The sequence below is a fragment of the Zootoca vivipara genome, chromosome 7, assembly GCF_963506605.1.
Source record: "Zootoca vivipara chromosome 7, rZooViv1.1, whole genome shotgun sequence".
NCBI classification, from domain to species: Eukaryota; Metazoa; Chordata; class Lepidosauria; order Squamata; family Lacertidae; genus Zootoca; species Zootoca vivipara.
The window spans coordinates 51691351-51718531 of record NC_083282.1 but is presented as its reverse complement, the minus strand read 5'-3'; the positions used below and the strand labels follow the sequence as shown (position 1 = coordinate 51718531).

The 27181-nt window shown below is 43.2% G+C and overlaps 1 protein-coding gene across 4 annotated transcripts; it reads right to left on the bottom strand.

Annotated features, from left to right (window-relative positions):
* Positions 1 to 374: 374 nt before the first annotated feature.
* Positions 375 to 26012, bottom strand: HMGA1 (high mobility group AT-hook 1). Of its 4 annotated transcripts, none has more exons than XM_035122605.2 (5): positions 25618 to 26012; positions 17416 to 17524; positions 14149 to 14232; positions 8116 to 8166; positions 375 to 2926 (listed from the first exon to the last, which is right to left on the bottom strand). In XM_035122605.2, exons 2-5 carry the CDS (start codon positions 17521 to 17523, stop codon positions 2870 to 2872), a joined length of 300 nt encoding a protein of 99 aa, XP_034978496.1. In that variant the 5' UTR covers position 17524; positions 25618 to 26012; the 3' UTR covers positions 375 to 2869. The 4 variants fall into 4 exon arrangements, with proteins under 4 accessions (XP_034978496.1, XP_034978499.1, XP_034978497.1 ...); XM_035122608.2 differs by lacking the exon at positions 25618 to 26012 and adding an exon at positions 25403 to 25572; XM_035122606.2 differs by lacking the exon at positions 25618 to 26012 and adding an exon at positions 24756 to 24842.
* Between the last annotated feature and the right edge of the window lie 1169 nt (positions 26013 to 27181).

The following is a 27181-nucleotide window of genomic DNA, read 5'->3' as shown; positions in this document are numbered from 1 at the left end:
ATAAGATTGTAGTCTTTCAGGAGGGCTATGACCAGTTTGTTGGAAGGAGGGAAGTACCTGATTTGAGTTAATAAGGCCAGCTATTTCACTGTTAAAGCCATATCAGATTTGGTGGCGCCAAGATGTAAATCTAGTTTAGGTTCCAAGTACGCAACAGCAAGACGCAGCCCAATGCTTTTGGGTTCGGAGCAAAAGAAAAGAGTGCCAGATTTGAGGCAGTGCCAAGGCAGGATTCCTTTTTGTGGCTTTTGGGGAAGCTCATTCAAGTTCAGATGCCTGATTTGGCCTGCTGTGTGTAAGCTGTGGTCTCATCTACTCCAGCTTAGAAGGTAGCATTCATAGATGCTCCCGAAACAAAACACAAAAGGGAAGGCTTGAAACATCAAGTGTTTTATTCAAGTAAACTGCAAATAGGAAATCAAGGAATCTTTAGCAATGGATCAGAGATTCATATAGCAGCCTACAAACCACTGCTCACTCCATCCTTCCCCCTCTGCTGTCTGTTCTTGAGTAGTTGAGGCAAGTTAGACATTATCATAGTTCAGAACTCACATTTGATTTCAGACCCATGGCCTTAATTAGCTGAAAACAGCAAGCGGGGGGGGGGGGGGAGGACCAACCAACTCTACGTTTTAAGAGGCAGAAATAAAGACTGTCCCTTTCTTCCTATTTCCCTGATACATCAACTATAACCTTGTGAAAATTTGAAACAGACAGGTAGCTGGTTAATGGTAAACAGTGAAGTTTAGTCTCTCCCCTCAACTTCATGCTAACATATAATTTAAGCACCACATTAATCCTCAACTTGGAAATTGAAGAAGTGATTTGTTCTGGCATTGTGCAAATCAGGTTATCCAAGTTTAGAAAGATGTCGATTTCAGCAACAACAGGGCCATTACTGCATATTTCTAGAGCATTTGGGCACAAGAGAGACAGGGCCACTTATTGGACTTGGAAGAGGAAAGACCCAGCAATTTTAAAGAATTATGCAGCAATCTTAAGCTACCCCTTGGATAGAAAGCCCTGAACTAAGATGTTGTCAGGTTATGGGCTATGCATCCAGTCAGCAGCTTCTCTGAGCAACTGCATTATTAAAATCAAAGTATACGCATGTAAGCAACAGATACTAGAACCAAGTTAGGTCCTGGGGACAGGAGTGCAGCGCAGCCTCCAATTTGGACTGCCACCATGGTAATCACACTCATTTCCCAAGCTGAACAAGAAACAATCCGCACAGGAATTTACATGGCATCCCCTGAACAAACTGGTTTGTGGCTGTCAGGAATACTGATCAAGACCAAACGCACACTGAGCTCTTCATCCAGAAGTGCTCTTAAAATTTGAACCAACATTAAAGGCTATCCAATGCAGTCTCCTCTAGCCTTCAAGGATGGGGACCTAAAGAAGCCCACACCTACAGTTTGTCAGAAGTAGCTCACAGTTTTGGATAATATGGTAGGAACCCAATATTCTTTATGGGCAGCTAACAGGAGATCATGGAAATGAGGCCAGTATGCTAAAAAAAGAAGAAGCCTCCCTCTCCCCAATTACTCACCAGTCTGACAAATGTAGTATTTTTTCCCTTTTTAATAGCACAATCATTTTAGAAAGTCAACTCAAACTAAATCATCTATAGTGTAAAACGTCAGTTCCAGAGAAAGAAACCAGACAGAACCTGTTGGAATAATAAAACTTTGTAACCGGTACAGCAGCATCAGAAGCAGCAGCAACAAAACAGCAGCAACTCCATGTTTTAAGAGAATGAAACTTAAAATTATCCAGAGGTAGTTGTGAATGGAGGAAAAAGAAAAAACCTTGAAAGAAAACATGTTGTGGAAAGACAACTGTAAGTAAACAGACTAACTGTGCTATTTCCAATGGAGAAAATAACCCAAAAAGAGACCCGGGGAAGGGGGGGGGGATTCTGCCATCATTTTTCCTTGGTCTTGGCGAAGTCTTTGCCGGTTTCAAGAAAGATCAGTAGTCATTCTGTGTGTGCAGAATGACTGAGCACAAAGGGGGGGGGAGAAATATTTTGGATGTGGGCTTCCACGTGCAAGACCCCTGTGGAGGAGCTGGGGCTACAAGGGGAGCAGATCGGAGGGGGACTTTTGCAGTTGTTGGAAAGAGCTTTCCAATTGGCAGATGAGAGCCAAACCAAGCCTCCCAACTAATCTTGCCTATAGCAAACCTAAACTGCTTTAGCTCCAACGCAGCTGACTGGGGCTAGATTGCATTGCTGTTGACTAAAATGCATGGGGCCTACTGTGAGGAGCCATATTATTATTGATGCATAGGAAACAGCATAAAAACCGGCAACAAAACATCCTCTAAAACCATTAACCAGGAAAACGGCAAAAACTTATCATCGGCCTCCATTTCAATGCTTTGGCTCTTTCCAAAATGCTCACTTCCCAGAAAAATGCACACAATGCACAAGGGGAGATCAGGGTTGATAAGGAAAAACTAGACTGCCCCACTCTGTTCAACATGAATAAGTGGTTACTATAAAGATTTATATACTCCTCTCTCTACAAGGAGTGTAATTGAAGAGACAGCCCCCCCCCCCAAAAAAAACCACCCTCCCCCAAACAACCAATATATTATAGAACTACATGAACTGGTAGGCTAAAACTTTAACCCTGTCAAATGAGAGGGGGAAACAAGATACATGGGTTCTCCCATTGAACATGACACATCAATCGTGATGGCTGATTTGTCTTACACTGTACTCCAGTGTTGCCGTTTTGACTGAACATTGGGAAAGGTGGGTCAGGAAAGGGGTGAGGATTCTTTGTTCTTTCCTCAGTCCCAGAACTTGACAAGAGACAGGAAAACTGAATTGCGAGGTAGAACCAGTTGACTCTTTTCACTGCTCCTCTTCCGACGACTCCTGGGAGATGTTGACCTCTTCTTCATCCTTCTCCTGTAAAGGAAGAAAAAAAGGATTTGAAGAGTCATTTGGGGATGAGGTATGTGTCTATTGTACTTTGATCAAGACTAATCCACATTGTATCATCACCAAAGCATGTATAAGAGATCAGGCCACCTGCGAGCCAATTCCTCCAATACAGATCACTCTATTTGCTAGTCAAAGATGCGTAGGATTTGGCTGCACCAGACACACTCCCACGCAGTCTTATTCTGGAGCAGCCTCCTGCAACCTGGTGCCCTCCAGCTGTTTTAGATAGCAACGTCCATTATCCCTGACCATTGGACTATGATGGCTGGGACCAACAGGAGTTCAAGAACATATGGAGGACACCAGGCTGGAGAAAGTTGCCTTAAATAACTAAAATTACTACTTTATATAACCCAAGAGTGAACTATGGTATTGAAAAGCAGGTGGAGGGCCAATTTACTGCACTCTGGGTCAAATGCACTCAAGGGAAATGTTCTTCTCCAGCCCTTTAAGTAGAGCTTTCACAAGTATTCAACTAGCTGACCTCTATATTTCTCCCTGGTCCCACTCCTGTTCCTTCAAGGGAAGCCAATATGAGCACTGTTGCATTTTCAAATCCATGCAGCAGCTAGCTCCTAAGAACACCTGCAGTAAAACTCACTGTCCTCAAAAATTCAGAAAGATGGGCAGAAACTTGTAGAGATCCCCTTCCTGCTAGCATTGATGGTATAGTACAATAGCAGACACATCTAGGAACAGGAGGCTTGTATTGGAAGGAATGCTGGAATGGCATGCAGTCTAGCACAGAATGCTCCTTACACTCTCCCCCATTATTTAAAGTCACTCTCTAGCTGTTAATGTATTCCAATACAGTGGTACCTCGCTTAACAAATGCCCCGCTTAACGAAATTTCCGCTTAACGAAAGGATTTTTCAAGCGGAGCTTGCCTCGCTAGACGAATGCATTTTACGAAATATTCGTCTAGCGAATCGCGGTTTCCCATAGGAATGCATTGAAATTCAATTAATGCATTCCTATGGGCAAATTTATTTTTTAAAAAAAATTCAATGCATTCCTATGGGATTCACTAGATGAATTTTTCGCTATAAGAAAAGACCCATGGAACGAATTAATTTTGTCTAGCGAGGCACCACTAGTACAAACTCTGCATGAAGAGCCTCAGATGTAGTGGTTAGTCAATATATCCAGTCTGCCACAAGGGGGACACAAGCATTAAGAAAGCCATCTAATCCAAACTCGCACTGAATCCACCATTTCTGCCCACTCAACGAGTAGAACCGCTATCCACACCCATCCAACCCTAAAAAGCAATTGTTTGTGTTTGAAGGGAACATATTTCTTCAAGGAGGTCTTTCCCGCCTGCTCTCTTGAAAAGAAAATACCGATGCTGTCAGAATGAGATGAGTCATGGCTGAGTGTGCGTGTGAGTCAGCAACCTCCACTTCCTTGAGTTTCATTCATAAAAATATACATTTAAGCCACTGTGGAATGTGCCTGCCAAGTCTGTACAGCAAGTTCCAGGGCTAGAGACCTCATTTAGCAAAGGAGGAAATGACTGATGCTACTTAACCTCTCTCTGCTTCTTGGAGAGTGGGCTGCTAGCCTAAAACCAGAAAACGTTGGGCAGACTTGCTTAAAGAGAACTGGAATGGCTGCATGCAGGCATTGGACACCTGCAATATAAAATTTTGAGCAACTTAACATCTCTAGCTGATTTTATAGAAAAGCATGCAGCAGCTTTAAGGACAACTGGAACAATCCTTCATGTGTTCCAGCAGCAGCTTTAAGGACAACTGGAACAATCCTTTATGTGTCTTTTTGAAAGAAAGTCCCATTGAGACAATGGGGTTTGCTCCCAGGTGAAGGCATAGGGGACTTTTCAGGTTTGCAGTTGCAAGTTGGGGGGGGAGGCACCCAATGCTATCATCAGCACAATTGCTATGCCCATCACGTAAAAGTAAAGGGACCCTTGACCATTAGGTCCAGTCGTGACAGACTCTGGGGTTGCGGCGCTCATCTCGCGTTATTGGCCAAGGGAGCCGGCATACAGCTTCCAGGTCATGTGGCCAGCATGACAAAGCCGCTTTTGGCGAACCAGAGCAGCACACGGAAACGCAGTTTACCTTCCTGCTGTAGCGGTACCTATTTATCTACTTGCACTTTGATGTGCCCAGCACATAGCTCCCCAATAAAAAATTATGCATTGTCAGTGACATGCAAAAACCTTTAGGAGATGTACATTCCGCACAATCCAGCATGAACTAGCTAAGCCACAACAAGAAACACCTTCTACTTCTGCATAATCAGACAGACAAAAGCCAAAACAATCACCATCAGATTAAAACAGACTAAAATTTAATGCTGAACCATTAAAATACTAAGGTGTTAAATGGCCTGGGATAAGAGGAAGGTCCTTGCCATTCACCAAAAGCTTTATAGTGAGTGCCGGGTAAGTTTCTTTAGGGAGAACATTCCGCAAATGGGGAGCTACTACTAAAAATCCCCCCTTTTGTGGCCACCCGCCATGCTTCAGAATAAGGGGTCATTTCAAGGAGGGAGATCTTAGGGCACAGATACATATGAGAAGAGGTGTTCTCTTAGGTAGCTCTGCCAACTACCCTGTTGACTTTATTCTCACCTACACAGGGTTGTAGAAAGAATCTCAAAGCCTATGTGCTGTTACCCTCCATCCTTTCAAGAAGAGCATGACAGTAAGAGGAGATCTGCTGGAACAGGCCAAGGTCCATCTAGTCTAGGATTTTCACAGTGGCCAACCGGATGCCCGTGGGAATCCAGAAACGCCTATAACTTCATCTGTAGATTTGAGCTCATGGGCACCCTCAGTCATCTCAGCAGAGTGTCGACTTCAGGCAGAAGAATGTTGCAGTTTAGCGATAGCAGAAGAAGCCAAGGTCTCCATTCTTGCGGCCTAAATTGAAAGGCCAGATGCTTTTGTCTGTATTGTTCTATGGCAGCGTCGGAAGGAGGAACAAACAAACAAACAAAAAACCCTCGCTGCAATTCTGGTTCCATGTTTTGGAAGGCTGCCTCTGCCTATTAGGAGTGTTTCCAGTCAGCTGCTTCTGGCAGGGTTGCCCTACATTCAGCTCATACTTTGGTGGCTGGGGACAGTTTTGAGCCGCGGCGCCATCAGCTACTTCTAATGCTCTGGGGGTAGGATGGAGAGAGCAGCGCGTTCTGCGCTCGGAAACACGGTGGCACACCTGCCTCTGAATACTTAAAAGCTTTTTAAAAAAATTAGCAGCAGAAAAAAACGTTGCCGTGTGCCAATATGCTAAAAAGTGCTTTAAAATGCTTAATAAGCATTTTATTAATTATGCCATTGCAGTGAGGTGGTTCTTCAGAACGGGAAACAAGCATTCGTTCCTTTGTCTTTAAACATCCTAGTTACAGAAAAGGGAGTGAAAGACTTATGGCACACATCCTGCAATCCTAATGCCTCTGTCCAAGATACTAAATTGAGGCTTTTGAGCAGATCACAGCTCCATCTCTCCCCTAGCCCTCATATGATACTTAACAATCTATACCTCAACCACTAACCTGATAGGATACATCCACACAGTCCACCCAGCTTTGCTTTCCCAAAACAGAAGCAAGAGGTACCCATAGAAAACAGATGAGAAATCCATTATTTTAGTTTAGCTGTGTCTGAGCAGCAGTGTTGGTCTACCCCAGGCATCCTCAAACTTCGGCCCTCCAGATGTTTTGGACTACAATTCCCATCTTCCCTGACCACTGGTCCTGTTAGCTAGGGATCATGGAAGTTGTAGGCTAAAACATCTGGAGGGCCGCAGTTTGGGGATGCCTGGTCTACCCCCTATCCCCAAAGTAAAATCAACAAAACAACAAGAACCCACTGCAAAAAGGACAGGAGTCCCTATTTGGCATTCAGTGCGACTCCAGAAGTTCCCCATCAAGACAATGGGGTGTATTATTCTACTTCTCACCTTTACAGGCTCAACTGACATCAATATTCCTAAGTTGTATGAGTTCAGAGGTGATTTTGCATGTGCACGCATAAAATCTAAATTTGTATACTTCAGCATAGCCACCCACGTTCATATAAACCACTTTTTTATTTTACAGTGGTCCCATCTCATTTCCAGAGTGACACGAATAGGAAGGGCATAAAACAGAGCTTCAACATTATCAGAAATGAGAAACAGTGTGAAGTTATAGTAAAGTCTGACAAGTGACCGGTCCTAGTAGTACTGCTTACTGCATTTGGAAAATCTTGTTCTGACTGTGAATGCTTGAAGACAGTCCAGAACACCTTATTGGCTGCAAAATACAGTGGTTACTTAAAACAAGCAAGGTCATATGAAACTGTCTGAAACTCACTCTGCAGGAATGCAAAATGCCACACTTTTAACACCAAATCTATGCCAGCTAATAAAGAACAAGCCACTTCCTCTTACTCAGCTGTGGGCAAGAGGGAGAAAACACTAGGAATACTTACAAAATGAAAACATAGCGTGAGGAAGAAGCCCAAATGATGCTTTGCTTAAAAACAGAATATGTCGAGAAACCCCCAAGCGACCAAAGATAGAAATACCTGCGGGCAGCACAGCCCTTGGGGCTTTCAATATAGTCCCAACAAGCTCCTCCGTGCTGCATAAAAAGCTGCCAGGCAAGACTAGGATCTGTTGCTTTGCAGCAGTTTCTCGGGGCCTCAGTTGGACATTACCCCATTTGGCCTCTGAATTCAGAGGGCCACCAAACAAGCTCAAATACAGGGATGCTGCACCCTCTTTGTATCACAGCATTGTTTAACTTGGGCTTTCAACTAAGCTGAAATTAAGCATTTTCTGTTTCCTAGTTAGCAAGATACATATCACTTCCTAGGGACAATAGGAAGAGTATACCAGCCTCCTGCTGACTGTACTGTAGAGGAGTAAGGATATTTGTGTGCGCATGCAGTCACAGGTGAAAGGAACCAAAGGTTCAAAAGCAATAGCAACAGGTAGCACCAAAATTAAAAAAGTAACAGAACCACATGGTGTTCAATTTACTATCTCTCCCTATCTAGAGAACCCAGTATTCAGGAACAGATATGGATACGAAGCCTTTAGCTAGCTGCAGTGGCTGGCATCTTAAAACAGAAACAGAAAAGTACACGCCATTCCTTCCAGTAGAAGTGTTATTTCTCTTGAACAGAAACAAAAACTTACAGATTTTTTGGGTCGGCCTCGAGGTTTCCTCCCAGGTGTCACAGCAGCTTTCTGGGCAGACAGAATAGAAAGAGGAAAGCTTTAAGGTAACGTACCAAGCCTTTGCCAGGCACTCAGACCTATTTCAGACCATTGTTTCAGTCTTTGGATTTTTTTGCTTCTTTCTTAATTACCAACAGCAGTGCAGGTTTCATGTTAACAGCTGGTATTCCTCAGAGAGGAAGCCTTTTGTTCTAGAACAGGGACAAGGAACCTCTAAACCTCCAACTGCTGTTGAACTATAATTCCTACCATCCAGATCAATGACCATGTTGCCCAGGGTTGAATGTTGCAGCTGAACTTCTGGAGGGCCACATGTTTCCAATCCCTGCTCTAGAATATAAAGAAGGTTAGATAGTCTGATTCTTTGTTATTATTTCTTTTACTGTATTATTATTTTTAAAATTTTCAGAAGATATACAAAATGCAAATGTTAAGAAACAACCAAAGGGATTCCCCCAACTTCAAGAAAGAGGGTCGTATAGTCCAATTCTGATTTAAGTGGAGAATCCTGTAAAAAATCACCTGTACAGTCACCTTGTACAGTGGAAGTGTGAGTGGAGCAGGCGGGTGGGGGACACAGTGACCAGAGCAGAGTGGGGGAGAAGACGGCACCTGGTTTGGGGGGCCCTGGCCTGGCAGTGTCTCCTTATATACCAGCCTCCCCCAACCTGGTGCCCTAAATATGTGGGGATTATAAATCGTATCATCCCTAACTACTAGCCACACTGACTGAGGCTGATGAGGGTTGTAGTCTCAAACATCTAAAGGGCACCTGGTAGGGAGACTGGTGTACACACACACACACACACACTGCACATTTGGCGACCTTCACAGCTGCCAAGGAAAATAAAAAAAACAAGACTCTTCAAATGTACTCAAAAAGGAGATATTACAAACATACAAAATCTCATGAATTCTAAGCCACAAAACTCAAAAACCTCATCAGGAGGGCTTTAAACTGACTTATGTGGGGGAGGGAGACAGTGGTCCTGAAGGTAGGAGTCTATCAAATGCTGAAGATGATCATCCAAATGTCAAGGACCAAATGGAGCAAGCAGCATGCAGACCTAGTGGTGGGACGAAAATATCCTTAAATAAGAGACATGGGGGAATGATCAACGGTCTTCAATGTCTGTATACTAATGCACAGAGCATGGGAAATAAACAAGATGAACTTGAGCTCTTGGTACAGCAAACTAAATATGACATAATAGGCATCACTGAAACCTGGTGGGATGAGTCTCATGACTGGAATGTAGTAATAGAGGGATACAATCTATTTAAGAGAAATAGACCAAACAGGAAAGGAGGAGGAGTAGCTTTATATGTTAGGGATATGTATACCTGTGAAGAGATCCAGGATTTAAAACTTCAAAGCCAAATTGAGAGTATCTGGGTCAAAATTAAGGGAGAGAAAAACAACAGTGATCTCATTGTGGGAGTTTACTATAGATCCCCAAGCCAAACTGAGGACACAGATGATGCCTTCCTGGAACAGATGGCCAAGCATTCCAAAGGAAGTGAGATAGTAGTAATGGGGGATTTCAACTATCCTGATATTTGTTGGATGTCAAACTCAGCCAAGAGCATAAGGTCGAACAGATTCCTCACTGGCCTTGCAGACAACTTCATTGTCCAGAAAGTGGGAGAAGCAACAAGAGGATCAGCCATTTTAGATCTGGTCCTAACCAATAGTGATGACTTGGTTAGTGGGGTAGAAGTGGCAGGATCATTAGGTGGGAGTGACCATGCTCTTCTGGAGTTTATTATTCAGCGGAAAGGAGCAACCAAGCATACTAAGATCCAAATTCTAGACTTTAAGAAAGCCGACTTCAGAAAACTTAGGGAAACGCTGGGTGAAATCCCATGGACAGTAATACTAAAAGGGAAGGGAGTTCATGATGGTTGGGAGTTTGTTAAAAGGGAGATATTAAAAGCACAACTTCAGGCAATACCAATGAGACGGAAACATGGAAGGTGCCTAAAGAAGCCAGGCTGGCTATCTAAAGAACTTTTGACTGAGTTAAGATTTAAAAGGGATATGTACAAAAAATGGAAAAGGGGGGAAATCTCCAGAGAGGAATTCAAACATATAGCCAGCACGTGTAGAGACAAAGTCAGAAAAGCTAAAGCACAGAATGAACTCAGGCTCGCCAGAGAGGTTAAAAGCAACAAAAAGGGCTTTTATGGGTATGTCCGTAGCAAAAGGAAAAACAAGGAAACAGTGGGGTCACTCAGAGGAGAAGATGGTGAAATGCAAACAGGGGACAGAGAAAGGGCAGAACTCCTCAATGCCTTCTTTGCCTCAGTCTTCTCCAAGAAAGAAAAAAACGCCCGACCTGAAGAATATGGAGCAGATGATTCAGCAGGGGAAACACAGCCCAGGATAAATAAGGAGGTAGTACAAGAATACTTGGCTAGTTTAGATGTATTCAAGTCTCCAGGGCCAGATGAACTACATCCAAGAGTATTAAAAGAACTGGCAGAGGTGATTTCAGAACCACTGGCAATAATCTTTGAAAATTCCTGGAGAACAGGCGAAGTTCCAGCAGACTGGAGGAGGGCAAATGTTGTCCCTATTTTCAAAAAGGGGAAAAGAGAGGACCCAAACAATTACCGCCCAGTCAGCCTGACATCAATACCAGGAAAGATTCTAGAGCAGATCATTAAGCAAACAGTCTGTGAGCACCTAGAAAGAAACTCTGTGATCACTAAAAGTCAGCATGGGTTCCTGAAAAATAAGTCATGTCAGACTAATCTGATCTCATTTTTTGACAGAATTACAAGCCTGGTAGATGAAGGGAATGCTGTGGATGTAGCCTATCTTGATTTCAGCAAGGCCTTTGACAAGGTGCCCCATGATATTCTTGTAAAGAAGCTGGTAAAATGTGGGCTAGACAATGCTACCATTCAGTGGATTTGTAGCTGGCTTACTGACCGAACCCAAAGGGTGCTCATCAATGGCTCCTCCTCATCCTGGAGAGTAGTGACTAGTGGGGTGCCACAGGGTTCTGTCTTGGGCCCAGTCTTGTTCAACATCTTTATCAATGACTTGGATGATGGGCTTGAGGGAATCCTGAGCAAGTTTGCAGATGACACCAAATTGGGAGGGGTGGCTAACACCCCAGAGGACAGGATCACACTTCAGAATGACCTTAACAGATTAGACAACTGGGCCAAAGCAAACAAGATGAATTTTAACAAGGAGAAATGTAAAGTACTACACTTGGGCAAAAAAAATGAAAGGCACAAATACAGGATGGGAGACACCTGGCTTGAGAGCAGTACATGTGAAAAGGATCTAGGAGTTTTGGTTGACCACAAACTTGACATGAGTCAGCAGTGTGATGCAGCAGCTAAAAAAGCCAATGCAATTCTGGGCTGCATCAATAGGAGTATAGCATCTAGATCAAGGGAAGTAATAGTACCACTGTATTCTGCTATGGTCAGACCTCACCTGGAGTATTGTGTCCAGTTCTGGGCACCACAGTTCAAGAAGGATACTGATAAGCTGGAACGTGTCCAGAAGAGGGCAACCAAAATGGTCAAAGGCCTGGAAACGATGCCTTATGAGGAACGGCTTAGGGAGCTGGGTATGTTTAGCCTGGAGAAGAGAAGGTTAAGGGGTGATATGATAACCATGTTCAAATATATAAAAGGATGTCATATAGAGGAGGGAGAAAGGTTGTTTTCTGCTGCTCCAGAGAAGCGGACACGGAGCAACGGATTCAAACTACAAGAAAGAAAATTCCACCTAAACATTAGGAAGAACTTCCTGACAGTAAGAGCTGTTCGGCAGTGGAATTTGCTGCCAAGGAGTGTGGTGGAGTCTCCTTCTTTGGAGGTCTTTAAGCAGAGGCTTGACAGCCATCTGTCAGGAATGCTTTGATGGTGTTTCCTGCTTGGCAGGGGGTTGGACTGGATGGCCCTTGTGGTCTCTTCCAACTCTATGATTCTATGATTCTATGATTCTAAGTTAATCTCACAATCAGAGGATGTGACTCATGAGGGCTTTGAACAGTTGGGGCTGGCAGTTGTGTCTCTTGGCTTTTCCTTCTGGGGTCAGTGCCACAAGTCCATCCCTTGCCATCACAGCCATTTCCAAAAGGAGCCATCTGGGCTCCAGCCCCATGACTCAGAAGCATGCAGGATATGAGTCGCGTGTTTTCAAAACAGGTTTAATACCAAAACATACACACACCCCATTCTTGGAAATTTGTGGAAGTATCTTTTCCCCCTGAATATCTTTTATTGATGCTTATTATACACAAAACCTTTAAGAAGGGGCCAACGAAGAAGACTGATGTTTGATCCCTATCATCTTGGACTGACATTTTGACAGATAGGAACCGGCTGGTTCCCAGCTACAAGAGTGATGGAGAACCTGTGACTTTCCAGATGTTGTTGGGGCTACAACTCCCATGAGTCCCATTTTTATATATAATTTTTATTAAATTTTCTGTTTTACATTTTAGAATATTCATTTAAACAACCTTAAAATATCAATGACTTCCCTCCTTCTCTTTCCATGCCCTCAAGTGAGAGGGGAGGAGGGAGCACAGCGGCTGTGGGGAGCCAGGTGCACAACAGGCAGGGGCAACTGTTTCCAGCATTTGCTGGATCCTCCCTTCCCTTTGCATTTATCACTGGAACAGATGGCGAAAGGGCTTGGGTTAAGCTGAGGTGTCCACTGAAATAACCTCTGCAGCCTGGCTGCCAATTCAGGACCAGGCATCTGCTGCTCAAAAGCAGCTGGACACTTAAAAAGATCCTTATTGGTATCTACTTGTGGAAGGGGGGGGGGAGGAAGAATAAGCTCTTTTGTGAAGGAGTCCACTGTTTTGGATTTCATACACATACAAACAGCTGTCAAGTCACCAACTGTGGGGTCATTTACTTCTTATCTTACCAACCCTCTCCCAGTTTCAACCACATGGCACCCAGTGGCATCAAGACTTTGCTCTCCACCAGCATGGAGAATGCGATGGCCAGGCGCCTGTGACACAGCATCAATGAGGGGTGTGGGGAGAACCCACTCGCACCCCTCAATTCCCATTAAAATAAGCTTTCCCTGTCTTCCTCCTGCACAACGGAATGGGGCATATCCCTTTCCGCTCTTTACAGCCATGCAAACTCCAGCTGCCAGGACAAATGGTCACCACAAACAAATGTCACCAGCTGTTCAGCTAATTCAAAAAGCTTCTGCACACAATAGCTGAGATTTGGATGTATGCAAGATTCTGGTATCCTTCATCTTCCTCCACAAGCCCAACATCCTCTTTTTCGAATTAAGTTTTCAAGGCTGACACAGGGCCAAATGTATGGTCTCTAGTCTCAATGTTTGCAGACACAAGCATTTACAAGGGAGGATTGAGTGCTCAAACACTCCTGCATCTACTGAATCTTCTCTTTCAAAGCCCCCTCCATCCCCAGGAAGAGTTAAAAACTGATTTTTTGGGGGGGGGGATTTCAGAGGAGAGTCGGTGGGCAGCTGGAGAGGAGTAAGTACTCCACTTCTGATTCTGCCTGCAAATGTTCCCTGTCGTTAGGGAGAACGGGCCAGACTTAGAACCCAACTTTCCTCTTCCGACAGTTTGGTTTGCTGTTAAAATTTCCGGGGATTATATTTTAGTTCAAATGCCCAAACTGAACAGATTGGAAAACATCCCCCGCAAAAAGACAATAAGCAAGAAACCATTGGAGGGGGGGGGAATCCAGAATGAGAACGCTGGAATAACTTTATTAGAACTACAGCTCACCACTTTGCTATTGTTGTTAGGTCCTAATAAAAGGTATCTCAATAAAACGAGTGTGGGCAGTCTTCCTGTGACTGGCTCATTCTTCCATTGAAAAAGATTTGTTCTTTTTTTGTGTGTCCAGACACAACTCCAGATGCAGTTTTAAGAGTCATCTTCAGTTGCGCAGTATAGGAAAGAGTACATGCTGGTGGAAAGGAACTCAAATTTGCTGCCCAGCTTCGAGAATACCTACCCTTCCCTTTGAAGTGGCCTTATTTTTGCTCCCCTTTGGTCTACCGCGTGGTCTCTTGGGTGTTGGTGCCTCAGTGGGTTCTTGCTATAGAAAGAAATAACATTATAGTCAGCAGCCGGCCAATAAAGAGCAGATTAAGTTCCTTCTGATTCCTTCCCAGAAGCCTCAGTGACCGAAGTAAGAAATCCCACAAAACTGCAGCAAAGGTTCTTTTTTAAAAAACAATAACGAGTGTGACATCTACTGGGAAATCACTACAGAGTAATTTCTGGTATTAGTTCATCTCGTTAACAGCTGGAAATGATGCAAAGGCTCACGGTTCTGTGTTAACGCCATACCTACATTATCAGTCTTGGTTTAGGCAACAAATGTGCCCCGTAGTGCTTGAAGCACAGTGCTGGAAGATGCCTCCCTGGTGCGGAGTAGTGTAGGACACACAGATTTTCCTCTCTGTACACTGACCAAGTTGGTGCTTTGCAATGCAGTGAGCACAGCCTTCGACTGCAGAGCTGTTTGCTCTGGGTCCTGTATTTCTTCAGATTTCCCACAATAAATGGTGAAAGGCAAAGATCAACTCAAGACTGCATGATGAATTGGTCACAAGACACACGCACAAGCTTTGTAATTCTTTTGCAGCAGAAGGCACTGCCACTTAAAAAAAACTAAAAAAAACTTGGTAGAACTTTTTTTAATGGGAAGTAGTAGAGGGTGGAAAGAGACAAGCTGCTTCTCTATACAAGCCATGAGATCTTAAGACAAAATCCTTTTCTGTGAGTTCAGGAGAGTATGTTTATTAATTTAGACACCCACCCCAATGCACAAAAGCACAGCCTGGATACCTGGAGATTCATTCGTATTTTGTGAATTATATCTCTTCTGTCAAGTTAAGCTTCACACAGCTACTGTTTTTTATTTCCCCGTCACATTCCATTTATAGCTGCGACTAATAGCCAATCAGTAATACAAAACCAGCAGCCCTGTCTTCTCCTTCCCAAGAGTAACAGTCTCATTCAGAGAGCTCAGGCAGATGCAGGGTGGATAAAATTAACGATTTTTAAAAATAAATAAATAAAATCCATTTTCAAATTCAAATCAGATTTTTTTAAATTTAAATTGGATTTTTAAAATAAAATGCTTTTGGAGGAAAAATTTTCCCCTAAAGATAGTTTTCTATTTAAGTTACATTATAGTCCAAAGGCTATTCAACAGGAAATAAGGATTTGTTTTACGTTTTTCTTGTGTGCTAAAACTCAGTCTAAGTTGTTTTTAAACAAATTGTTTCACTACATCAGTTAACAAACATGGATACATATGCTATAATGTTATTGTTTTAGTTAAATAAATTGTTTAAATTGTTATTAAGAAACTTATTATTTTTCTCCTTCCAATAAAATACAGCAGAAAAGTTGTCACAAAATAAACACTTAACTTATTAAACCTCACAATAATTTCATAATTATCTGTCTATGTATTTCTAATAATATAACTGTCCCTCACAATAACCAAATCAGTATTTTTAATATAACTGTAAAAACTACTCTGAAAATTTATTATTCCAAAAATGAAATCTTCATCTGATTGTAAATATTAAGATTATACAAGCAAGAATGAGTCTTTCTGTAAAAAAATGATTTAAATCAAGTCTTACTGACTAGTGATTTAAATCGTGATTTAAATCAATTTGATCTAAGTCAAATCCACTCTGAGCAGATGGGAGGAGGAAGATGGCATTGCTGCCTCGGACCAGCTAAAAGAAATGCCAGATGCAGCAGCTAGGTTTTGGTTTTACTTCTTACACATATGACCCACAGCAACAGAGGTCAGGACCCAATATTAGGATGGAAGAAACCACAAAAAGATTTCTGTTTCACTTCTATCAGAAAATAAATATATTAGAATATGGAGAAAACAGCAGAAGCACAGAAGGATCCAGAAGAGATCAACTCAGTGTTAAAGAGTATTGCCACTCAAAATCAAAATTATGTTTAAGCTCCTGTGGCAGGTAATCAGTTTGATGGGAAAATATTGGCAATTCTTTCAACCCAGCCTTATTTTAACTCCAGCTACGTACAAAAGTTACTCCCGTGGCCAATGCAAGGATAATGGACCTGTGGCCCTCCAGATGTTGGACGAAAGCTCTCATCGCCCCTGACCATTGGCACATTGGAACACATTCTTTTAATATGTTATGAGCTGCCTTGGGAGGATTAGCCATGAAAAATGGTCAACTAAAATCCAAGTGAAAAAATGAAATGCTGGAAAGTGCTGTTGGGAGTTGAGTTCAGCACCATCCGGAGTGGCACATTCCCTCACCCTAGCCCTAATGGAACCCAATTCTAGAAGCATCCATGCATTTAGATGAAAGACACCTTTTCAAACATACTGCAGTGAAAAGGTTAGCGCCATGACTGAGTGACAACTTGCTCCCTTCCCATGCCTGATAAGTTACCTGACACACATAGCCCAAGAGGCCTGGAGGAGACAGGGAGGATCACAGTCATACAGGTGGCACATTTCTTAGAACCTAAGAAAAATAGTCCTTTTCGCCACTAGAAAGCCGGCATTAAAAAGTACTGTGGGGCAGGTTTTATAACACCAATCAACAATACCCACCGAGAAACCACAGAAAAGGAAGTCAAGAGGGATAGAGGACAGTGAGATCAAAGCACAGAATGATGACCTGAAACGATGAAGGCTTGTGGCAGAAATATTCCTTCAGCCAGAACCTGGTTTGTTTAAGACTCGCATAACAGGGGAAGCCATCTCTACAGGGAAACTCAATTTTCCCTAAGATCAGAATAGTTACTGTAAAGTGGCGGGGGGGGGGGAACGGGGGACGACCCTGCTGGGATGCAGAAGGCACACAAAGGTAGCAATATCAATTGCAGGTAGGCCAACTATCATTTTGTGGCTCAGATGTCTTCTGAACACATGGTCAGGGAGGACAACATTATGATGATTACATAGTACCAAGAGATACCCAGGTCATGAGATTCTTTCAGGAAGCCATGTCCAAGGTGGAGAGGGGTGGGAGAGAAGTCACTATTTTGATTATTGCCAACATCAGGCAATAATATGCCCTTCTCCCCAGAGGACAATAAAAAGCTGGTGTCCTATTGATCTCCTGCCACATACTGTATCAACAACTTTCCTTTACATGGTAGTAGTGCTCCTCCGCATTTACCATGTTTTAGCTTTTTCTATTGGTAGTCAATGAGAAGTGATAAAGCACAGCTTGCAAAACGTGAAGGGAAGCTTTCTACAAACCAGAGGCTTCTTCCTGGGCCGCCCTCGTCCTCTCTTCTCAGTTACATCCTTGTCCAGTTTGGCAGCCAGGGGCTGGCTCGATTTTGCACTGGATTCACTCATCTTCATTCTTTTAAAAGGCAGAAATAAAAACAAAAGTTAAGCTACAGTAGGTGAAAACGCCCACAACGTAGACCAGCTGAACGCTCGGGGCCAATCCAGTCTCCAAAAAGTAGATTTTGTCACACAAACTGGCCACCTCAGGATCATCAGACGGTTACTTATACTGTATTAAAATTGGAATTATCTAGCAGCAAGGGCCCCACTGTTGAAGTCTAGGCACTCTGACACAGCTGAGACCTTGTATAGAAAAAAAGCAAGGAGATTAAGTGTAGACTTTACAATCTGAACACAGCCCGCCCCGCCCCCCTTATGAGTAAAACAGCAAGTAGTATTTTTATTACACTGATCAAAAATCTGATAGACCACCAGTATCAGATAAAGCTGGGGAAGGAATGCAGCTCAGTAGCAGAGTGCATGTCTTGCATGCAAAAGGTTTCAGGTTAAATCCCTGGCATTTCCAGGTAGGGCTGGGAAAAAAACTCCTGTTTGAAACTCTGGAGAGCCACTGCCAGGCAGTGCAGATAATACTGAGCTAGATAAACCAGTGGTCTAATTTAGTAAAAGGCAGCTTCCCACGCTCCAGAATCTGGATATGTGGGTCAGATGTTTTACAGAAAGAAATGGGAGCTCTAGAACAGGCCTGCATGACTCAAGACCCATGGACAGATATGGATCTTAGAGAATTCTAGTTGTCTGGAACATGCTTACACCTCTTTGTGACACCTTCTGTGGCTCTCATATGCCCATTAACAGCAGGGAGTGGGAAAATGCTTGCATCACTTTTCCTCCCCTTTAATTCAAAGGCATATGGTAGCACTGTCCTGTTTTTCCAACCAGTTGCAGCTAGGTTGCCATGATTGAGAGCCTGCCTCCATCAGAGAGGCAGTTCACGTTACATTTTTTGGGACTCATCTTAAAATGTAGTGCATGAAACACGTCTGCAAACACACCATACCACTAGATACAAGATCCAGGACTGGTTACAACTCCCTTGACTGTAAACCTGGGTTTGCTACCAGTGGAAACATCTGGACTGGAAGGAGGATTGAATTACTTATGGGCAGCTGTAAAGTTCAGTAGAAGACAGAGCAGAAAAGCACTTGAAGTCTAAAAGAAGAAAGCAGGGGTAGAGATAGGGATATAGAGAGAACTGTGGTAGTATAAAAAAATAAGATAAAGTGATAGGATAGGTAGAAAAGGGGAAGTTAAATAGATCTGGGAATAGAAAGGAGAGAATACACTATAAGGCGCAGAGAAAAAGGCTAAGAGTGGGCTAAAAAGAAAATATGAGGTTACAAGATGACAAAATTCCTTGTTCAGTTCACACAGAAGGGATCCACAGAGTCATTTGACTTATGTTCATTCATCCTTCCATCTTGGCCTACAAGTGTAATTATTATTAACTAATAGCTCATGATATCTTGAGAAAGCAATCACTGACACTCCAGCCATCAAAATGATAATCTCAAGTTTCATGGTCACAACATTACCTTCACAGCTTCCCTCAGCAGTCTGTGCCTCCTTCCTTACCACCATTGTCTTACACTGGAACAATGGGCTCCCATGAGTAATACCAGTAAATATTGTGGAAACAGGCAATTACGATGGGGACTCACAACGATTTTTGGAACAATGGCCCTTCTCTGTATTCAGCCTCTTAGTTTCTTTACAAAGCAGTGATGGGGAACCTGTGTGCCTCCAGATGTTGACGGACTGCAACTCCCATAATAACCCTGACAATTGGCCAGGCTGGCTGGAGCCTCAACAACATCTGGAGGGCCCCAGGTTCCCAACCCCTGATGTAATGCAAGGCTCACCTCTACATAATGCAGCAAAGCCCGTTGATTCAAAGGAAGCGCTCAGATTTGGAATTGCTTGTCACAGTAAGGAAGTGCCCTAAACTGGAGGTCAGTTCTGCACCCATGCTTGTGCCTTTTAGATTAAGATTAGGAACACTTTTTACTGATGATCTCGGGGATGCTGGATGAGAAGGAATTGATAAGTGTCCCCTTTTCCATCCTATTGTTAGTTGGTCCTAATAATATTGAAGGAAGAGTCAGGCATAAGGCAGGGCTGCTATTTTGAACTAGCCTAGGCTGATTTTTCTCTTGAAGGCCAGAACCCATGCATACACTGTGCCCACTATCACCATGGCAACACCACCTTGCTCTGGGTGGGGCAGGAGTCATACAGAGTTTATTGTGCCCCTGGAAGGAATGAGAAGAGGAAATTATCGTGAGATTACTTCTTTGTGTGCTGTAGAGCTAACAGCTTGGGGTAGGGAAGAGAAGATATTTTATTGGGGAAAAGATTTAAACCCTAGTCCCCCAAGTGCTCCCACTCACAGCCTCCGATTTATGATAACAATGAATGTGTCAGGATACAGATCTACCCGTAGGCTTTTGTGTCATTTGGCCCTTAAGCACTCTTCCCCCATCAACTAACTCCCCCTCACCAGGATCAAACAGGGAACACAAATAGGGCCACAGAAATATTGACTACCTGCCTAGCAGTTGCCATGGTGACCCCTTGGACCAGGAGACAGCAACTCCCACACAACAAATACCGGTACCACTGCACCAATCTGAAATGCTACTGGAGGAAGTACCGGCACTACCCTGCTTCCAGTTCTAGAAGACAGGCACCCCCAACCTCACATTTAGTACTTGGCTGGCTGGACAATCTCATTAGCCAGAGGTTGTTTCTGGGCAACTGAAGTTCAGCACCTGAACAAAAAAAAGAGTAAACATGGAATTCTTCTATGGACCAGAATAGATAGAGCGGCATTATATTCTCTATTCTAATAGCATAGAGAAATTCCCAGCATTTGTACACATTTTGAGCACAGATGTGCTTATCTAGATGCAGGCATACAGATTCTAAGAAGAAAGGAGAAAAAACATTGAGGTGGCAGCAGTTCAGAATGGCAGCCTCCATCATCTTGCTAGAAAAACCTTATAGGAATACTCTGCTAGAGCAGAGGAAACCCAAACCAGATGAGAGGGTTGTGATGAGATGGGGCCAAGGAGAGTTAGGGCTCTTGGTATGCAGTGGTAAAAGATTTATAGGGGGCGAGAGATTTATAGCAACTGCAGGAAAGGGCTGGGCCAGACCCGAGATCCAGCCACAAAGGAACACATAAACTCGGCTATGCGAAACAAAGGCTGTGTTGTGTATCACCTCCTTTTATTGCTACAGCAAACATGTAAAGAACTCAAGTCATATAATAAAAAATGCCTTACACTAGAGAAATGGAACCCGTGGCCCTGCAGATGTTGTTGGACTACAACTGCTGCCAGGCTAGTTGGGGTTGGTGGGAGTTGTTATCTAGAGGGCCACAGGTTCCCTGTCCCTGTGCTTACATAAATCGGAGTTTATGTCTTCAGTTGATCCTTAGTCTACAGCAAGGGTAACGTGAGATGGACATCTTGGGGTTCTCCTCATGTGAAGGTTTGAAGAATGTGACTATTAAATCTATGAACTTTTGAACAGGATTCACAAACTCAGGTAAAGCTGTACAGTAGTACCTCAGTTTAAGAACGATTTGGTTTACAAACTCTGCAAAACCGGAAAGAGTGTCTTGTTTTGAGAACTTTACCTTGGTCTAAGAATGGAATCTGAACGGTGGAAGGGCACCGGCGATGGGAGGGCCTCATTAGGGAAAGCACGCCTTGGTTTAAGAATGGTTTTGGTTTATGAACAGACTTCCGGAACGGATTAAGTTCGTAAACCGAGGTACCACTGTATTGCCATTCATTCATTCATTCATTCATTCATTCAAAGCTGTATTGCACTTTCCAAGCTCCACCTGTAGCTGTCTATGGAAGACCAACTTTTACATTTTGACTCTTACTCCCAAGTGTATAGCAAGCAGATAAAAAGGCTCCAACTATAGTAAAGCTAAGATTATGTTAATGAAACCGTCCTCACAGCTTGTAAACTAAAACGTTGACAGAGGTCCATTTTCTGACCGTTACATTTATTTTTAAACTGCAGAAATATCCTTATCTGCCCATTATAAGGGCTTTTACACGGCTGCTAAGTGTTATTTCAGGACTTGGAATTGGCAGCTTGCAGGATGTAGATATTTCTAGGAATAATGTTTAAAAATAAAACTCTACCCTTGACAGACACACAAACATTGAACACATAGTCTTTTTACAAATATGTAAATTGACTCATGTTCATTTGTGGAAGTGACTCATGAGTTTAAAAACATCCTCAAGATTGTTGTATGTGGGGTTTTTTTTAAACAAAAAGCCACCGACTCATATAAACACTCTTTTAAAACTTTAAATATTTAAAAGGCACTTTATGACTGCAATTCCATGAAACCTTATTATGGAGAAGTCCTACTGAAATTAGTGGGACACTTTTGAGTAAGCTAGTTCAGGGTTGCACTTAAAGTATTTGCTTTCAGAAATTCAAATATCTCAAGATCATTGCAGAGTTATGGGTTTCAGTGCAGATAAATAGATCTGCTCACCAGAGACTAAACCACTAAACTAAACCACTGCCATCAGATCACATTCTGGAAGCATCAATACATCGGAAGCATAACACTCAAAACAGAGCATGTTCGGCTTCCAAAAAAACTTCGCAAACCGGAACACTTACTTCCAGGTTTGCAGTGTTTGGGTTCCAAGTTGTTTGAGTACCAAGGCATTTGAGAACCAAGGTACAGTACCACTGTAACAAAAAAACTTCGCATACAAGCCGGACATAGAAATATAGTGATGAAGTTTATCTAAGAAAATAAACTCTGGTCTTTTGTGAACCTCTCCTGTAAGGAGTACGTGGTCTGAAGATTTTGTCAGTTCTTAATGAGAACATAACTATATTTATTATTTTTCTGTTGACAAACATTTCTGTCAACAGAAAACTAAATGTAATTGGGAGAGCATTCTAGTGTCACGCTACCACCACAGAAAAGGCCTTGTCTCTTGTGCTCATAGTATCAAATTTCCTGAAATGATCGAAGTATATGGAAAGTACTAAGAACTCCAGAACCTCCCAGTGTCCCTATTTTTAGAGAAGCCAAACAGTATAATTGTCATTATGAAATTGGATGTTCCTATTTTCAATGGAGAAATGTTGGAGAGTATGCAACTGATAGTAATTTCTTTTGCAGAGAATCCATTTGTTTGTGTATATGTCTGTCTAGTGCCCATGTGATTCAGGTAGAACTACAAATTCACTGCCAGCAATATTATCAGTTAGTCAGTTAAAATAAGCTGGTACAAATAACTGCAAGTGAGAAGTGTTATCCAGATTTCTAGCATGACACGCTCATATCACAGTTATTGAGTTGAACTGCAAAAGCTAGTGATATTCCGATTTGTTTCAAATACGTAATTCTCTAGGAGAGAAAGCAACGACTCATTTAAAGTCAGGAAACAAAGTTCTAGAGGCAACTGGATGATCTATCAGAAACAGGACAGTAAGCTCTCTGGTTTCTACCTTACGTCTCAACAAGCACAGTTGTCCATGGGGTATAGACTAACAACTGGATTAGCAAGACTGGGGTGGCTCAATTGGTATAGCATGGGACATTTAATCTCAGGGTCGTGGGCTTAAGACCAATGTTGGACAAAAGATTCCTTCATTGCAGTGGGTTGGACTAGATGCTCCTTGTGGTCCCTACTGATTCTATGACTTGGTAAAATGATTTTTATTTATTTATTTCTGCACTAAATACCAATATGCCAATTCTTTACTAACGGCACCCCACAAGGCTTGCGGCCTTTGGGACCGCAAGCAAACCACATATCTCTCAGACCTGTTTTCAACATGGACTGTCAACATGTCTCCTACCAATTTAGGATTACATTTATTTTATAAAATTGCCCATTTAAAAAAAAGACAAAGAAGGTGCTAGCTAGTGCCAGGTCACACCATCCTCCTATCCACAAATCTCTGCATCCCTGGAGGCGAGAGAGAGCCACTTCCGCTCCAAAGGAAGTTGAAATGCCAGCAGCAGCCACAACCTGCCACCCTAAGGAACAACAATCCTCTGTTGTTCTTCCAACACACAAACCTGCCGATTCCACTCCCAGGTTCCCACGCCCCCTGGATGTGGTAATAGTTCACTTGCGCCATTAACTACTTTGCTTCTCTCTGCTTAACAGCCAAAATAAGTTTTGAAAGGCAAATGGTTGCTTAAACCCAGAACTCTTCAAGCCCAAGATGGCTGGCCCGATTCCAAACAGCGTGGCGTCCCGGGGACATCTCTAAGGGATGGATCCGTTTCTTACAACATGCTGGGGAACACACACACACAACTAAAACCGAGAACTTGAAGAGCCTGTTTGATTGAAGAGGGCAGGAGGTTTTCCAAGGGGATTCTTTGAAGCCCCGGATGGTGGGCTTTCAAAAGCAAAGCAACTTACTCTGCTTAAAACTAGCACAATAAAAGGAAGTGATAAGGGGTGGTGAGGAGGAGGTGCTGCTGAGTTTGAAGCCATACAGAAAGGGTAACAACCCGAGACTATAGCCGTCCTGCAGAGATCATAAATCCAGCCCCAGGAAGCCTAGATTTCATAGGTGAAGGGTGGTCTCCCTCGTCAAAAGGAAGCATGGGGTAAAGAATTCCTTTAAACTGTGCAGGAGGCTTTCTGGGACAGGAAAGGGAGAGGGAGGCTGATCTTGAACAGTTACGGCTCCTCCACCTCCGTTACTGATATCAAACATGTCTTAAAACAAAGTGAAAGGATAGTTGGGGGGGTGCACCCACAAAATCTCAGAGTTAGATGCAATGCTGAGCTTTTTTTCTCTCTCCACACTGCCCCCTCCCCACGGTTTAACCTCACTTGAACTATGAGTTAGCCAAGCAGCAGTATTAAGCCGGCCGGTCACACCGCTTTAATACTGGGCGCAATTTTAAAATTATACTCCCCCAGTATTTCCAAAGTGAGCAATCCACCGACTAAGATAGGCAGATACAGCAAGAGCATGCAATTAAAAGAGAAACGGGTGCCCCCCTTGCACCGAACTGAAGTCACACACATTCATGGGCAGAAGAAGCGTGGAACCCCCAACAATAGCAAACCAGTTGCTCAGGAATGCAAGCAGGAAACTATATAGGCTGTAAAACGCCTTTTTATAAGAGAGAGAGAGAGAGAGAGAGAGAGAGAGAGAGAGAGAGAGAGAGAGAGAGAGAGAGAGAGAGAGAGAGAGAGAGAGAGAGAGAGAGAGAGAGAGAAGCAACCCCACCAAGCAGAAAGCGTAATCAAACCTACCAGCCGTTTTTTGACACTTGCAATATTATCGCTCTGATTATCATACCGATTCTCTTTAAATGGAAAGGAATAGCCTGGGATCTGCCCCTTTAAAAAAGAGCGGAAGGGGGTGTTTCTAGTTAGCTCAATGCACTACCTGCTATTTGCACACACACACACAATTTCCAGATCTGCATGTCTATTGGAAGAAATATATTGCAAGAAAAGAAGAAAAATTATTAAGTGGAGGAAAGTAGTGTCGCGCGATTTGAAAACGAAACAGCCCCGCGTGCGAGAAAGAGGGGGGGGGGGGCAGGGCAACCTGAAACACCAGCCGCCACAGCGTAGCGGAGCATTGCAGAAGCGAGCAAGTTGTGAGAGACAACCCGGAGCCGATCGCAACCTTCCAGGCAAAGCATTTCCAACCTTCACCTCCTCTCTTTCCGCACTGAGCCGGGGTGGGGGGAGGCGGGCAGGAGAAATCGCATCCATCACACCGAGACCCGGCAAGCCACCCACCCCCGAAAGAAAACAGAACCAAGTGCCCTGGGATTTCGCATTAAAGGCAGGAGTGCTTCACAGAATCGCACCCAGCCATCTAAAAAATACAAGGCCACTTTGCCTCTCCCAACCCAGCAAGCTTCGCCAAGAATCCCCCCACTACTTACATATCCCTCCTCCACTCGCAAAGCACGATGAGAATAAAAGGCAGGAGGGTGCATTATTCCGCATGCCTTACTTGCTTCCTATTGCAAATTCCGAGCACACACAGAATCCCTCTTTTTTGTAAATTAAAAATGACTTTGCAAAACGCAGTTATAAATTTTGCAAATGCTAATAAAATAAACCCAAACTTTCCCCCCTTTAGAAATCAGAAACTTACAATTGCTCTTATTCGCGAATCTGTGTGTGTTTTTCCTTGTGTGTTGTGATGAAATTAAAATAAACCCCCCCTTCTGGCTGCTGATGGTTGCAAATGCAGATCTGAAGCAGAAGGCAGAGAGACTCGCACGGGGTGGGGGGGGGGGGAGATAAAGAGAGAGAGCGCGAGAGCAGACAGGCCCCCTCTTATTTATATAAATTTAAAAAAATGTTCTAAGAGGAAGGAAGCTGGGTCAAAATCATTTGCAGAATTTCAAATAATAAAAAATGGAAATGGAAAAAGGAAGGGGAGGGGAAAAAAATACCCCTCTAAGTCTCACTGGAGAGAATCCAGAAGCTAAAAATAGCAAAATCACACTCCAAATTAAATAAGGGCAGGCTGGCTAAGGGGAGCTTAGACCTTCCAATGGAAGAGGAGAGAGAGAAGAGAGGAGAGAGAGAGGAGAGAGAGAGAGAGGGTAAAGGGGAGGGGGCGGAGCCATTCGGAGACTGCATCATCACCTGTGGGTGGAGGAAATGTAAAGAAAGCAGCAAGGGTGATTTAAAAGGACTGCTCCAGTTAGAAGCAAGTGCTGGAAAGAAAGGTGGCTGCAGGAGCCGCAAACTGTCAAGAACAAAAGGGGGGAAACAATGGCAGAATCACGACAGCCTCACCCGATGAGCTGAGCAAGAAATGCGCAGGCATTCGCTTCCAAAACTTTTTAAAGCAGGAGAAAGCTCCCAGCGTTAGGGCTTCTATTTATTTATTTAAAGAAGCAACAACAGCCACTCTCATGCGAATTGAGAAAGAGGAATCCTAGTGAGGCTGAGGTAGGCTACTAATTCCCAGTGGAGGGTGATTTGATGACGTTCGATGGGTATGATTTGGTTTTCTCCAAAGCTTAGGCCTCATCTGCACCAGGCATTTAAAGCAGTATCATACCACTTTAAACAGTCAGCATGGCTTTCCTCAAAGAATCCTGGGAAATGTAGTTTCTTAAGGGTGCTGAGCAGCATTAGGAGACTCTTGTTCCCCTCCCAGAGCTGCAGTTCTCAGAGTGGTTTAACAATCAGTCCTTCTTCTCAGGGAACTGTAAATTTGCAGTTTTGGCCTACGGCTGTTGAAGGTTGAAAGTGTGTTGTACATTTAATTATTAAGGTTACATTGGGGTGAAGGGGCATATGAACTTGAGTTCCTTATTCAGGTTCTGATATGGCTTTGTTATGAACAAGGAATTTGGAAGTGGGAACCAGTAGACAACGTTATCCTATATGGGCCTAACAAACATGGGACTTAAAAGTGCTTAGTTTTGGCTGGACCAAGTCCTTTATACGTAAATTTAAATAGACTTTTACTGGCTGGTTGATAATTACTCCAGTGTTGAAGCAATGATTCTTCAACTTCGTTGGACTGGTCATGTTGTGCGGATGCCTGATGATCGTCTTCCAAAGCAACTACTCTATTTCGAACTTAAAAATGGAAAGCGTAATGCTGGTGGTCAACAAAAGAGGTTTAAAGACTGTCAAGGCAAATCTTTTAAAAGTGTAGTATAAACACTGACAATTGGGAAACCCTGGCCTGCAAG